Source organism: Mesoplodon mirus (genome assembly GCF_964341445.2).
Source record: "Mesoplodon mirus genome assembly, chromosome: 7".
In the NCBI taxonomy this organism is placed as follows: domain Eukaryota; kingdom Metazoa; phylum Chordata; class Mammalia; order Artiodactyla; family Ziphiidae; genus Mesoplodon; species Mesoplodon mirus.
This window is the reverse complement of record NC_138983.1, coordinates 83,649,550-83,665,139: the sequence shown is the minus strand read 5'-3', so window position 1 is coordinate 83,665,139 and position 15,590 is coordinate 83,649,550. Positions and strand designations below refer to the sequence as shown.

Genomic DNA, 15,590 nt, shown 5'->3' with positions numbered 1-15,590 from the left:
TATGTTTTATTATTCATTTTATAGAACTAATTGCCCATGTGTTCCTATAATAGGGGAGGAAAAAATAACGGTTTTAGTCCCAGTATAGATATTGCATGATAAAAGGAGAATGATGACCATCTCCATTTCCAAAGGGAGAACAGGAATTCAAAACATGCTATGCCATAAATCGTTTAATTCAGCATTTTAAAATATTTTGAGCATTTTGAACTCAATGTTTTGTAACTTCTAAAAAAGTATAATGTATATACATAAGTTCCACACATTTAAAATGAGTTGTTAAATTGTTAAGACCTGACTTCTTTCTCAAAATTAAGGTATGCTAGTCGGACCTGAGAATAGCCTCCAGAGGGCGACCAAGTTTCATCCCTGCAAACAACTGCATCAAAATTTAACATTGCTTCCAACAAAAGCAAGGACTTTCTAAAGTTAAAATTTGAAAAGCCAGTGATAATAGTTAATCCTTGAAAAAATACCATGACCCAAAGTCTGAATAGCTCTGCAAATATTGGTTGTTTCAGAAGGAGACCACCTCTAATTTGATGGTTTAGTAGAGCAAGGGCCTTTGAATCTAGACAAATCTCACAAAGCTACTAGATCAGCAAAACTTGTCATCAGTTCACGCATGCTCTGATTTTCCTGCTCACTAAAGTCTACCTCATCTAAGCACCTTGTATTAGCAGGGTTTGGCTCTTGCATTTCCACAGATGTAAGGCCTTAAATTCAAGGGTCAGCTCTACAAATGGTTGATATATTACTTTGTAAATAGAGTTTCATCTATGGAATGGGATAAATATCTTCCTTATGTGTCATTGTTTTGTGAGTATTAAATTAGATAAATATATGAAAACACTTGACACAATGACTGGTAGGTAAACTTACTTTCTGCCCATTTCTTTTGCCCTCCCTTTTTTTCTCCTTAAATTGAGAAAGATAGGATCTTATTATGTCATTCACTTCAATGTTTTAGTGCTATATCACTCTTCCATTACTTTTCCCCAAAGTATATTTTTAAAAATCTCACAGAAATAAAGTAGTGATTAAGTTTAAATAATTGATATTTCTCAATCCCTAGACAGAAGTATATCTAATAAAAGTAGGTTTGTTAATCCTTGACTGATAATGACTAGAAAATAAAGAAGTATTTCTAATTGGGCAATCTATCCAATTGGCTCTCACCGTGTACCAATGGATTATTTTTTTTCTACTTATTTCATCTTTATTAAAGCTACAACACAGAGAACATTAGTTGAGTTTACTTTGTAACTGCCCTTTCTCATTATTCCTGACCTGTATCTAACTAGCAGACACTTACTTTTGATTCTTCTGAGAAAGTTCCTAAAGCATTGCTTTTCTTTATAAAATAACCTTCCTGAAGGTAATGCTAATTTTAACTACTGATCAAGATGGCCTTAATGTGTCCCTCAGTTTGGCTAAACTTCAGACAGGATTTTTCTTTACCATAGGCCCCTAACCTCCCTTTTCTGAAAACATTTACTTTAAGAAACTTGAAATTATAAATTCTTTCTCTGCCCCTTTGAGATGTAAATTTTCTCCTAGTCACTTGATAATTTTCCAACCCAGAAATGTCTTTCTCAAGGACCTAAGAGTCAGCTCTTTGAAATATAACCTTCAAGAAAGGTATTGCCCCTACTTCCCAGTCTCTGTGGGGAGTATAGGAGCCTAACTTTGATAAGAGCCAAAGCAAACAGAGATGGTCTAATTATATTGACCAACCTCTTCCCCATCATCCTCTACTATTTTTCCTACAGCTCATCCTGGCATCTAAAAACTTCCATGCCTTTTGTTTCAGCAGAACGGAGTTCAGTCTCTCTCCCCTATTACAGAATCATCTTGAGTAAAGTACTCCTTGCCTGTTTAACCATCTGGTGCAATTTTTCTTTGACATCACTCCATCGCATACTCCAAACTGCCTACCACTTTCAGATTAATCTTATAAAACTTTGTATATGTGCTGCTGAAGTGAGCACAATCTTTATAGAACTTTGAATCACTCCCTATTTCCTGTGGCATGAAGCCCACCATTCAAACTTCTCCACAGTCTTATACCTTCCAAACTCATTAGTGTTATCTTCCAATTCCTGAATTCTCTCCTCCAATAATATTAGTACATTTTCTTCCTAAACGTGGCTAACATTTCCCCATTTTGAGATTTCATGTGTCTTCTAATTTTTTTAATATTTGGAAATTTTATTATACTGTATTTGCCCATAACAAATAAAATAGAAATTGTTTCAAGTCTTTGCAAATAAATTTAATACAGGGTATTAAGAACACCAGTGATGAAACTTCTGAGAAGTAAAGAAGGGCCACCTAGATAATGGAGTGATTAGTAGGAATAGGAATTTACTTGTACCCCTATGCTGGAAAGGCAAAGTTAAGGAGAGGGTTGTAAAGGTGTCCAGGGCCAGGTTAAATGATCATCAATGTCAGACCATACCAGTTCTGTCTCATTGGAGTTGGAACCGTGTAAGTTACACAGTTGCTGCTGGAGAATCTTCACAAAGTAGAGGAAGAAAGGGAGAAATCTCATAGCTTATCCCTAAACTTCCATATACCATCAGTTGCTTCTTTTTGGCTGCACCTGATCAGAAGTAAGCTGCCTGTATGAGTCTGCTATCATGTGATACAAAACAGATTCAAGAAGGAACAATGACTAAATTCAAGAAAAAGCAGTCCCAAACTAATACTTTTGCTTGAACGTTATGCAACAGTCTGTTTTCTGTATTTTTTCTAAATTTATTGAGATGTAATTGACATATAGCATTGTGTAAGTTTAAAGTATACAACCTGTTGGTATGTTACATGTTGTGAAATGATTACCACAGCGGAGCTAGTTAACACACCTCCGTTACCTCGCATAAATACCGTTTTTTTTTTTTGGTGAGAACATTTAAGATCTCTCTTAGCAACTTTCAAGTATATAATACAGTTCTGTTAACTGCAATCACCATGCTGTAGATTAGATTCCCAGAAATTCATGTGCTAACTGGATATTTTACCCTTTGGTCAACATCTCCCCATTTCCCCCAACCCCAACCCCTAGCAACAACCATTCTATTCTCTGTTTCTCTGGGTTTGGCTGTTTTAGAGTCTACAATTTAGTTACATCATACAGTATTTATTTTTCTCTCTCTGACTTATTTCACTCATCATAATGCCCCAAGGATCCATAAATGTTGTTGCAAGTGGCAGGATTTTCTTCTTTTTCATGGCTGAATAATATTCCATCTATGTACCTACCATATCTTCTATATCCATTTATCCATGTATGGACACTTTGGTTGTTTCCATCTCTCGGCAATTGTGAATAATGCTGCAATGAACGTGCGAGTGCAGATATCTCTTTGAAATAGTGATTTCATTTCCTTTGGATATATATATACCCAAAGCAGGATTGCTAATGTATGGTAGTTTTCTTTTTAATTTTTTGAGGAGACTCCATATTGTTTACCATAGCGGCTGTACCAATTTACATTCCCACCAACAGTGCACAAGGGTTTCCTTTTCTGCATGCTTGTCAACATTTGTTACCTCTTAGTCTCTTTGAGGTGATATCTCGTTGTAGTTTTGATTTGCATTTCCCTGGTGATTAGTGATGTAGAGCATCTTTTCATGAACCTGTTGGTGATCTGGATGTCTTCATTGGAAAATTTTTTATTCAGTTCTTCTGCCCAAGTTTTAATTGAATTGTTTGAAAATCTATATCTATCTATATCTATATATCTATATATAGATATAGATATAGATATAGCCACTGTATGAGTTCCTTATATATTTTGGATATTAACACCTTATCACGTACATGATTTGAAAATATTTTCTCCCATTCTGTAGCTTGCCCTTTCATTTTGTTGATTGTTTATTTTTCTGTGTAGAAGCTTTTTCGGTTGATGTAGTTATATAACAAGTTGTATAACCAGTTGCATATAACAAGTTATATAAAAAGTTGTATTTCTCTTGGTGATTTTAAGATTCCCTTGTTATCTTTAACGTTGACATTTTAATTTTAGTATTTCTTGGTATGGATCTCTTTAGGTTGATCTGCTTTGGAGCTCTCTGGGCTTCCTGTATCTGGATGTCTGTTTCTTTCCCAAGGTTAGGAAAAGTTTTCAGATATTATTTCTACAAATGTTTTCTGCCCCCTTTTCTCTTCTCCTTCTGGAGTTCCTATAAGGTGAATGTTATTCCATTTGATGTGCCATAAATCCCTTAAGCTATATTCATTATTTTCATTCTTTTTTCTTCCTTATTCTCTGATTGGATGAGTTCCTCTGACCTGTCTTTGAGTTCACCTATTCTTTCTTGTGCTTCATCTACTGTATTTCTAAGTTCAGTTATTGCATTCTCCAGTTCTGTGACTTCTATTTGGAACTTTCTTATATCTTCTATTTCTTCATTGAAGTTCTCACTGTTTTCATCCATTTCCCTTCTGAGTTCAGTGAGCATTTTTATGACCATAACTTTGAACTCTTTATCAAGTAAATTACTTATGTTCATTTCATTAAGATTTTTTCCTGAGGTTTTATTTTGTTCTTTTTTTGGAGTATAGTCCTCTCTTTCTTCATTTTGCTCTCTGTGTTGGTTTCTATGCATTAAGTGAAATAGCCACATCTCCCAGTCTTGAAGAGCTGTGTGACAGATGAACCTTGTCATTTAACCCTGTCTACTCTTGGTTGCCTCTCAAACCTTTGTGATTGTCTAAGCAGTTTATTTTTAATAGACCTGGCACACCATCCCAGCAGTTGAGGGTGTGCCAAGACAAATGAGCAACCCGAAGTGGAGGATCTCAGGCAGCACCTAGATTCAGGTTGATAGGAAGCCAGAAAACTTGGTAACAGCTTTTAAAGAATGCAAATATATTTAGTCTTGTGAGATTGCAAGTGGAAGCCCTGCTGCGCCCCAGAAGCAAGCAATCTGAAGGTGTTCCCTGGGGAGCAGTCACAAGAAAACAGTGCTTCAGATAAGTGTACAAGCTCCATTCTGGGAGATACCAGTGAACTGTAGTAAGGCAGAGTGAGGGTGGAGAGATGGCACCCCCAGCCTACCTTCCCCGAGAGCACATCCGTAGCCTCTAGATGTGTGCTGAACCTGAAGCCTGCTCTTAAGTCTTGTCCCTACTAGCAAATAGGCCTTTTTCATGTAAAGGCTGGGGCTGTGTCTCAGTCAGATGGGTAGTGGTACATCCTGGGGGTGGTATCCTGCCAAGAACTGTCTCTCCAATTGTTACAGTCCCATGGGACCCAGAAAAGAAATCCCTCCTGGCCTCCAGAGCCAGGTGATCAAGGAGCATCCCCTGAGTGGAGGCCACAAAACTGGGATCTCCTGTCTTGGAGATTCTGGCTCTCTGGAGCACATCAGAAGGAAAGTGTGAAGATGATGCTTACTGGCTGAGTGAGGCGGTGGGAAGAGTGCAAAGATGACACCATTTGAATAAAGGGAAAGAGGGAAAAGAAAAAGAAGAAGAAAAAATATATATATATATAGCAAGACAGAGGAAGAGCAGGGAAGAAGGAGCCAGCTGGCTGGAGCACAAAGTTGTCACCTGCAGGAAAGGAAAAAGGGGAAAAAAGATGGCACCTTTCAGTTTTATCAAGGCAGAGAGAGAGCAGGAAGATGGCACCCGCCAGCCTCTGTCCCTGGGGAGTATTCCAGCAGGCCCCTGTTCCTCAGATTAATGCTTTAAAATTGGGAAGTGAGTCTCTTTCACCAAAGTCAGAGTGCTTTTCAAAGGGCTGCTTCTACACTTGGCCCTGGGACAGGTGAGTCTGTGCACAGGCCCTTTAAGAGCTGTTCCTCAGTTCACCACAGCCCTGTGGGTCTCATGGGATGTGCCTTGTTGGTCTTCAAAGTCAGATGTTTTGAGGGTCTATCTCTCAGGTGCCAGCCTTAAAATTTGGAGTGCCCAATGTGGGGTCCATACCCTTCACCTCTCAGGAAGAAGCTCCAGGTTTTGAGTTTCTTCCTAATTGTGTGTCTCCACACCAAGGATGGGGTTTATGGCAAAATCGTGTCTCAGCCTTTCCGACCTGTTTTGATGTGGTTTCCCTCTGGTTTTCCTGATGTGAAGGGGTTGCTCCACCATCTTTTAGTTTTCTTCAGAGGAAATTTTTCCATATGTAGCTGTAGCTTTGGTGTGTTTGTGGGAGGAGGTGGGTTCAGGATCTTCCTATGTTGCCATCTTGAACTGGAACCTATTTACAATGTTTTAAATTTTGGTTTTCAATCGTTCAGTTTGTTACTAGTATATGGAAATATGATCAATGTTGTGTATTAATGTTTATGTATTGATTTTATATTCTGAGATCCTGCTAAAGCAAGTTATTATAATTTATTATGAGTCTACTTATACATTCCTTGGAATTTTCTATGTAGACAATTATGTCATCTGTAAAGAATGACAGTTATATTTCTTCTTTTCTAATATGTATGCCTCTTTTTTCCTTTTCTTGCTGTACTACACTAACTAGAATCTAAAGTACTAAGTTGAAAACTAAGATAAGAGTGGACATTCTAACCTTGTTTTTGAACTCAGGGAAAAGCATTCATTCTTTCACCATTTCATGTGATGTTAGAAGTAGGTTTTTTGTAGATGTTCTTTATTAGGTTGAGGTAGTGACCTTCTATTCCTAGTTTTCTGAGCATTTTTAATATGAATGGGTATTGAATCTCGTTAAATGCCTGTTCTGTATTAATTGGTGTGACAGTATGTGTTTCTTCTTTAGACTCAATATGGTAGATTACATTGATGATTTTTTACCATTGAACAAGGCTTGCATCCCTGGAATAAATTCCACTTGGTCATAGTCTTTTATTCATGTGGATTCTGATGGTAGGTATTCTTGTGGATTTCTTCTAGTAGGGTAAATTATGGTTCCCCCAAAACGTCCGTGTTTAACCCCTCCTATGACAATATGTGAACGTCACCTTGTATGGAAAAATGGACTTTGCAGCTGTGACTAAGTAAAAAATCTTGAGATGAAGAGATTATCCTAAATTTTCTGGGTGGGCTATATATAAACACAAAGAGCTGTATAGGAGGGACACAGGGAGAGTCAGAGTTGGAGAGACCATGTGATGAGGGAAGCAGAGATTAAAGTGATGCACTTTGAAGATGGAAGAAGGGACTAATTCCAAGGAATGCAGGCAGCCTCTAGAAGACAGAAAGGGAAAGGAAACAGATTCTCCTGTAGGGCTTCAAAAGGAACAAGCCCTGAGACACCTTGCCTAATATCAGACTACTAAGCTGCAAAAACTTTCTTTCACAAAGGGTCAAGGAGGGCTGGGAGCACATACGTGCTGCCCACCTGGACAGAGGGGGACCTGTGAGGCTGACCTGCGGATTCTGTGGAGGTGGAGAGACATGAGCCCCTTTCTTCTCCAAGCTCTTTGCAGGGTCCAGCAGAGAGTCAGGCCACCTGTGGACGCCTGCGGCCCCAGTCCTGCATGCTGGTGGTGTAGGGGTCGTGTTCAGGGAGTCTCTGTTGTCCTAACACCTGCCTGGGTCCTGGGGAAGGAATCAGAACTCAGAAGCAGGAGAAGAGCCTTTGGCCAGCAGGGAAGGGGGGTGAGGCCTAGGGCAGGTCCATAAAAGATCAGAGCATCTCAGTGCTTTAGGAGGAAGGGGCTTCAGAGGTGGGCCAGCACAGGCTGTGACAGAGGCTAAGCAGACTGGGAGGGGAGGCACTTCCGGGAGACAGCAGGGGTCTACTCCCTGCCCCTCATTGTTTGCTCGTCTCACTCTAATGAGGGGGTCATTTCCCCTGCTCTGATGATTCGAAGCCTCTGCCGGCACCCACAGGACGGTGACTGAGGCCTCCACACTCCTCGGCATGGATCCCAGCTCCCACTCAGATCTGGGGCCACAGACACCTCTCCCACCCCCTGCTGCCCCTGTGAGCAAGCTGTTCTTGTGAAACGTGGTCATAGTTTGTTAGGAGGATCTGTTTTCTATGGGGATACAAACCAGTGTTGATACCAGTACACACACGTGTCCAGCCATGGGTGGAAAGGGAAGGGACAGTAGTTCTGGGGTGTCTTTGCGGACCCGTAGGCCCCTAACGCCAGTCCCCACAGCCACAGCCAGATGGGTCCTCCTCCCTCAGTTGAACGAGATGCTGCTGCACAGAAATCCCACAAGTTCCACAAAGGGGCCCAACTGTCCTTTCCCTTATACACACCTTTAACGGGTGCCCCATGAATTTCCCCACACCCATTCCCCTTGTTGCATCCTCATTGGGATTAAGAGGTAGCTGCCTCCACCACTCTCCACATTGCAATAATCCCAGTGGAACTAGAGGATGCTCCCGCTACAATGAGGCAGACAGTCCTGTCCCCATGGCCAAGACTTTTCGTCTCTGGTCAGGCCACCCACACAGGAAACCCTAGATGAGCAGAGGGTCATCCCAGCGCCGTCGTCTGGCCGCTTCAGGAAAGCAGAGAGAAGCTCCATAATGACAAGGGCCATCTCCAGGCTCCATCCTAGAAACTGGTGAGTGTCCAGAGGGCTGAAAGGCACAAGAGCAGCTCTGCCTCCCCCGAAGGTCCAGGGATGCAGAAGACGGTACAGATGCCCCAGAAGGGCCCTAGCCAAGCAGGCGTTAGAGAAGGGGCTGATGAGGGGGTCCCTGGGGAAAGTGAGAGCTGTGCGTTCCCAGGGGCAGCCTGAGGAGTCCTTGTCTATGTGGAGGAAAGGTGTGGCCACCTGTAGACCCAGAGCTCCTGTGACCTCCCTCATCCTTCCTTCCTCTCAGGATCGCTCTCTGTGGAGCAGCTCAACACCAACAAGATGACAGTGGCCTGAGAGCATTTCCCACGAAAACGATCTTTGTTCACAGTTTACATACATCACTCCAAAGGTCCTCCTCCGACCCACACCTGACCACACCCACCTCCCCCACCTCCCTAACCCCCCACAATCCCGCTCCCCCTCCCCACCCTGGTGGTCCTGCCCCCCTCCCTTCCCCCCACATCATCCAGGATCAGCACTGGGAGGAGGAGGAGCCCCTAGGCTCCCCAGGGGGCTGCCCTGGGTCCTTGCCCTGGAGGGCCGGCCCAGCTGTTCCCTACTGGCTGCAGTGCTTCTTCCTCCTCTTCCCACGCTTCTTTGTGTCAAACGGGTCACGCTTTCTCTTTCTCAGCTGTGAGGGGCGAGCCAGCCCCAGAGCCAAGGCTGGCCTCCCAGAGACGCCGAGGCCAGCCCCGGGGATGGGCAGCTTCTCAGCAGCGGCTGGGCGTCCACACAGAGCCCGCTTCCTCGACTTGGGAGCAGCTGGTGGAGCTGGGCTGAGGCCTCTTCTCTGAGAGGAGGGGGACTGGGGAGCACTCTGGGCCCCCCAACCTCCAGAGGAAGCCAGGGCTGAGACATGCGCAGGACTGAGGGACATCCCGAAAGGCACCAGTATATGCTGAGAGTCTACGATGAAGACGCTTTGGAGCACCTCCTCGTTCTCACTGGACCCGTCCCCGGGCACTCGGGCCTCCCGAAGAGGAGAGGCCTTTCTGAGAACAGACGCATCCCTGGATCTCAGTAGAGGGCCAGTGCGCCTTTGACCCTGGGGAGGGGAGAGCCGTACGGGCCGGAATATAGAGAACTCCTGATGTCCTCCAGAGGGAACAAAGACTTTGGGCCTGCACAGGGCAGTGTCTGTTTGGATGAGCCTATGAAGAGCCTCAGAATCAATCTCTGGTGGGCAGGCTTCATCACTGACCCCTAGATGGGGGTCTTGGTCGTGCCTCTGGGCACCTTGGCCGGCGTCGGACTCAGAAGGACTTGAGGCCATTTCGGATGCACTGTGACTCGGGGCTGCCCGCACACCGTCGTCCTCTTTCAAGGCCAGGAGTCGTTTCTGCACCAGCTGGTAGGAGGGAGGAGGACAGTGACGGCTCCACACACACGTGTGAGAGAGGAGCACTGGGCAGTGGGACAATGGCCCTGGGGGGGAGGAGGGGACGGGCGACCCCAGGACTCGAATCCAAATACAGACACTGGCAGCCTGCCATCCTCCTGCAACTGATTCCCAGCTTTGTGACCTTCCCTCCCCTCCCGGCTCCCTATCCTTTCCTTCCTTTCACCCTGCACTGCACCCACCCCAGAACGGGCCCTTCCCCATGCCAGGCGTCCCAGGCAGGGGAGGGATGGACAGCGCTATGTGGCCCTCCTGTTCTGGGGCCCTACCTCTCCCCTGTTCACTGGGGTCCCTCCGTGCCCTGGTCTTCCTGGGTGTCCCTTGTGTCCCCTGTTCTACCGGGGATCCCTCCCTCCTCTGGCTCCCCTGGGTCATCTGGGTTCCCCTGTCTCCTGGATCACCTGGGGTCCCCCTCCCGTGGGGTCCCCTGGCTCCCTGAGTGTCCCTCTCCCTCCCCTGACTCACTTCTTCGGGGGTGAGCCCTTCCTCCTGCTCCAGCTCCTTCCCTAGGGCCAAGAGATCCAGCTGTGGGTCTGGGGAAAGCAAATCTGCCAGGAATCCAGGGTGAATGACTGCCTCCACCTAGAACAGAAAGAAGAGGCTGTGAGCATCCTTGGCCAGGAGTGGCCTGTGAGACAAGAAGGCCAGGAGGGAAAGTGAAAAGCAGAGACCCACCCCACTCTCCTGCACAAGGCGGGGATGGTCAGCGCGCACGCGCACACACACACACACACACATGCAAACATGCACATACACAGTCACACACAAAAGAGCACATATACAGGGGCACAAACACAGACACAAAGGCATACACACAGATAGACACAAACATATACACACAAATATCTGCGTAAACCTCCCCTAACACCAGGCTCAGGAACAAGGAGCTGAGCTTAAGTCCCAACGGCCTGAGCAGAACCCAGATCTTGGGTGCTGAGAGTTCCATGCCCTGGCATCTTGCAGACCCCAGTCTCCAGGCCTAGCCTACTTTGGTGACAAAGTCCTCCTGGGAACACAGCTTGTCAATGTAGCTTAAGAGATCAGGGTCCGAGTAGGTGCCGTCCTCTTCCTGCTGCAGCTCATTTCCGTCCTCTCCCCATTCTGCATCTGAGTCGCCTGTGGCTGAGTGGACGGGCCCCACCAGCGCCTCCATGATGTCCACATACTCCCTCACAGCCTCAGGTGGAATCTCCTCGGGTGCCTTGGGCTCCGGGGGTCGCTGGGACCTGTGTGGCTTCGGGCGGGAGGGCTGGGCGCTGGGGCCGGACATCCTGGGAGCACAGGCTGAGGCAGAGCAGGAGGAAGGGGAGGAAGGTGAGGGGCTCCCGGTCCACCTCCTGACCACCGAGCGCACGCTGATGAGGGCATTGTTGGGGGACATTGATGTGGGTGTGGGGGGGTCAGGACCACCTGAAGCTTCATGCACAGTTGGAGGGGGGAGGTAAGGGGGCATCTAAGAGTCACATGTAAGGAAGTGGGGAACCTCCAATTTTCCAGGGGTGTCCCCATCAAGCCCACTTCTTAGGCAGACTTTGTGTGCAGTCCTTTGACAGGGAGGCGTGAGAGAAGTTACAAAATTGACCAAGTCAATACCCCGTAGTGACAAAGGGCATCTGAGACCCCACCCCCCCACCCCCCGCCTCGGTGGCTGTTTTGCTTGAAAGACCAATGCCCCTGTCTTGAAGGAAGATGATCCACATGGGAACAGTGGCCAACCCTGGGCCCTTACCTGTGCGTTCAACTCCAGTGGGAACCTGGGTGGCTGGCTGAAGGCCCACTTTCAGGGCTGGGGGCCCCCGAGGATCCAGCTTCGGTGGGGCTGGAGGAGGCAGGCCCTGCGCGCACTGCATCCACTGCAACTGCTGAACCTGCATCTCCTCCTCTGCCTCAAATTCCGTGAACCTGGGGGGTGACGGAGGCACAGGCCACCCTGAGAAAATGGCCTGGGTTCTGGAGCCCAACAAAGGCAGCCAAGAATGAGGGATTGGGAGAGGATTTGCCTTGGGGCTGTCAAGGCCCTGTGAGGTGCTGTCCACAGCAGAGAGCTGCTCCTGGAACTGATACAAGATCTGGGACCCTTCCTGCCTCACCAGCACTGGAGAGCATTCAACAGCATAGAGCCAGGTCGCTGCACTGAACCAGGTCAACGGGACACGTGGCTGACCCAGGGGGCACCCTCCTCATGCCCCCCATCCAGAGCCACATGAAGGGCTGACAGCCGGAGGCTGGAACAGGCATGTGTTCCCCACAGGGGTCCTTGCCCAAATCCAGGACCCTGGGTTGGGACTGAGAGTTCTGGAACGTAGACCTGGAGACAGGGTTCAGGAGAGGCTGGACGATGTGGATGCTGAGCTTAGAGGACAGGCCTTCCTTTCCTCTGAGAGGTGCTTGTTTGTTTGGTTTTGTTTCTTAAACCAAGGGGATTACCGTGGAGCAAACACTGGAAGGGCCAGAGACCCTTGGGCTGATGACAGCTGGCTTCCCCAGCCTCTTGAGGGATGCCAGGGTACCCACTCAGGCCACTTTTTGTGAGGAGAGGGGGTCCCAAATCGATGTCAGTGGCCGCCAGCCAGCCACCACTAAGGAAGCAGCAGGCTGGCTGGTGGAGCTCTTTCCCCGGCCCAGCCCATATGGCCGGAGTTGGACCCCTACCGGACTCACAGCTTCACCCTGCCCCGTCCTGAGACCTTCATGTGAGGGCAAGGGTAGGTCAAACTCAGGGGAGGGCAGAGCTCGTGGTGGAGGAAGGACAGAAGACCCAAACTGTCAAGGTGAGGGAGGGGTTTCTGGAGGACTGTAGGGCCTCTGGGCTGCGGGCCCCCCGTTCCGAGCGACAGCCCTTCTCCTTTGTCCTCTCTGATGAGCACCCCCACGGCCAGCCCCTGCCCTCACCCACTCGCCTCACCCTCCACGCAGCCCCTGGGCCCAGGACGCTGACTCACTTTTGCGCCATCTCGTAGTAGATCATCCGGTCAGAGTTGCTAATGTGCTGCCATTCCTGCACGGCCCTGCACAGTCCCTCCTCCAGTGTCATGGTGGGCTTCAGGCGGGCCAGGGATCGAAGCGCTGGGCTGTAAGCACTCGGGGTCAGTCTCTGTGCCCAGCCCAGCCCCCACCTGCCTGACCCCACCCACCAATGTGGACCACACATCACTCAACACAGCATGACTGAGCAACAGGAGAGTGAGAGGCAGATGTCCGGGAGAGCAGAGACAAGCCTTCCCGGCTACGGCTGTCACCACCTCACACTCCCTCGAGGATGACCATCCACTCCCAGGCTAGAGCTGGGACACTGTGCCTTGGGGAGCTCTTTTCCTCTTCAAGGCTGCCTTTTCATAATAAAAATCACCATCATCAATGAGGCATGGCATGTGCCAGGCAATCCGCTCACACTTCATAGATTAGCCCAAGGAGTCTTCTGCACGGTCCTCTGAATGAAGTGTGATTGTCCCCTTTTTACGAGGGACCGCAGGTTTAGGATGGAAATGCCTGCCAGGCTCACAACTCTAGTGGGAGAGAGCCCATGCCCTTAGGAGAGCTCTCCCATCACCCTGTTCCTAGTGGAATTCTCCACATCAACAAAGTCGAGGCGTGCATGAAGCGCTCTCCTGGGCCCCGCGCTCCTCCCCCTTCTCCGAAGTGACCTCCCCCGGCCATGTACACTCAAGTGCTGTATGAAAGGAGACGGCAGCACAGGAGAGTGTGGCATCCACTCCTTGGCTCCTCAACGTACACCACGACCCTCTCTGACTGCAAGTCTTCAGGCCGTATTACCAGGAGAATCATGGAAGAGCAAGCTGGCTAGACTCACAGGGGGGTGGGGTCAGTTGAGATAAGGCACATTTCAGTCATGATGTCATGGACTGGCAGGCTCGCCCGTATGACCGACAGTGTGCCTTCTCATGGCGTGGACATCGCCCTCACACCTTGCTTCCAGTATCCCTAGAAAGCTAACCTGCGAGTCCATCCCCAGTTCCTCTTTATCTAAGAGCTCCGATAAGCTCATGACCCCCTGAGCGTTCACTCACATGAGAAAGCAGGAAAGAGCTTCCGCATCAGGCCTCTGGGGAAGGTGTCTCCGGGCCAGTGGCTTGAGGCGCTGCCACCGTCGGAAGTTACTGTACACGCTCTGGTGGTTAGAGCAGTCCTCCTGCGAGGCATAGGGCTGGTTGGTGTCCAGGCTGCCCTCCCTGGAAGTGCCATGTGGCCATGGCCCAGAGTTCACTGGGCGAATGTTAGGGGCCATCTGGGCAGCTGGTGGTGGAGCTTGAGGAGGAAAGCCTGGGGTCCAGCCTCCCTTGCCAGCCTGAGTAACTCCAACAGCTGGAGCAGTCACAATGGTCTCCATCGCAGGGGTCGCTAAGAATATGGGTGCAGGACATGCAGCACTCCCGCTGAGGGCCCCTGGAGCGCTCCAGTTGAGGGGGCCCTGAGGAACGATAAAGGTCTGAGTCTGGGGGGCCTGCACTGGCCTCCCTTGTGACCTGACTTGTACAGTGAAGTTGCAAGCCCCAGGGGCACCGGGGCCACAGCCACCATTAGCCACCAAAGGCATTCTGGGGAAAGCTGGCAGCCGCAGGCTGCTGCCGGGAGGGAATGCGGGGGCGATGAGAGGTGGCAGGTGCTGCTCCCAGGGTGGCCAGTGCTGGGCGCCAGGAATGGGTGGAGGAAAGGACACTGCCGTGAAAGTAGACAAGGAGGCACCGGGGTTCATGGGGACATCCGTTCCCAGCAGTGCAGATGCTGTTGAGGCAAAGGAAAGGAGTGAATGGAGGAGGAGAATGGGCAAGTGGGACTGAGGCTTTCTGCGGCATCAGAGTGTAAATCTCCACAGATGAGAGACTCTTGGACAAGGGAAACTGCAGCGTGCAAATGTCTTCAAGTGATTTTCATGCCCTGACCTCCAGTTGAGAATTATTCCACTCGTGACCCCACGCCCATCCACCAAGCTCCCTGACCCCTGCCTGCCGAGAAGAAACTGCCTCAGCAAGCACTCACTTGGAGAGCCTCCCTAAGGCACACCCTGGCACCTAAGCCTCACAGGCTGTCTCCCAAGACCTGGAGCTGTGTGGACATCCGCTCTGTGAGAAATGCCCCTCAGCCGGCGTACTAGCAGGTAGGGGCCTTCTGCAAGGTAAGTTCTAGGCCCCCAAAGGCCCTTTGTGGACAGGCACTGTGTAAAATATTAGGGCCCCACCTCCTCCTCAGTCCTCCTTTTCCTGATGCTCAGTATAAATCCCCTCTTTCTTTCCTAGCCTCACAAAACAAAACAAAATGCTGGAAAATATCTCTAATGGAATCCTGATACAAACCCATGACACTGGCCCAGAAAGGACCTGCATCTCCGAACAACCCACAGCAGATACGTAACATGGGCCAGGTCCTGCCACCCCTTCCCCAGTGCCCAGAGTCACTGTCATCAGTCAGGAGTTCTGTTCCTAGGGGCTTGGCGTGGTCTGAGAAGTAGGCGCATGTCCCTTAGATTCTGTCATTTCACAGCCAGTGATGGCTGCAGAGGATTAAACAAGGGCCAGGGAATTGTCATGTTACATTGGTCGTGGGAGTATAGACTGCCTGTGGTCCTTCCCCTTCCAGCTCCCAATAACGGAGAGACAATCTGAGATGCAGGCATAAGCCAGATGCCATGGTGATCAAGTTGTC

At 48.9% G+C, this 15,590-nt stretch overlaps 2 protein-coding genes across 2 annotated transcripts in view; one reads left to right on the top strand and one right to left on the bottom strand.

Annotated features, from left to right (window-relative positions):
- The window catches only part of LOC309807688 (forkhead-associated domain-containing protein 1-like), a 323,120-nt gene that overhangs the window by 48,075 nt on the left and 259,455 nt on the right, over window positions 1-15,590 (top strand). The window lies entirely within an intron of this gene.
- Window positions 8,589-15,412, bottom strand: LOC309808017 (NUT family member 2F-like). Its single transcript, XM_082628031.1, has 7 exons — window positions 13,957-15,412; window positions 12,872-12,969; window positions 12,094-12,237; window positions 11,659-11,831; window positions 10,918-11,345; window positions 10,395-10,511; window positions 8,589-9,878 (listed from the first exon to the last, which is right to left on the bottom strand). The coding sequence occupies exons 1-7, from the start codon at window positions 14,641-14,643 to the stop codon at window positions 9,087-9,089; spliced, it is 2,439 nt and encodes an 812-aa protein (XP_082484157.1). The 5' UTR covers window positions 14,644-15,412; the 3' UTR covers window positions 8,589-9,086.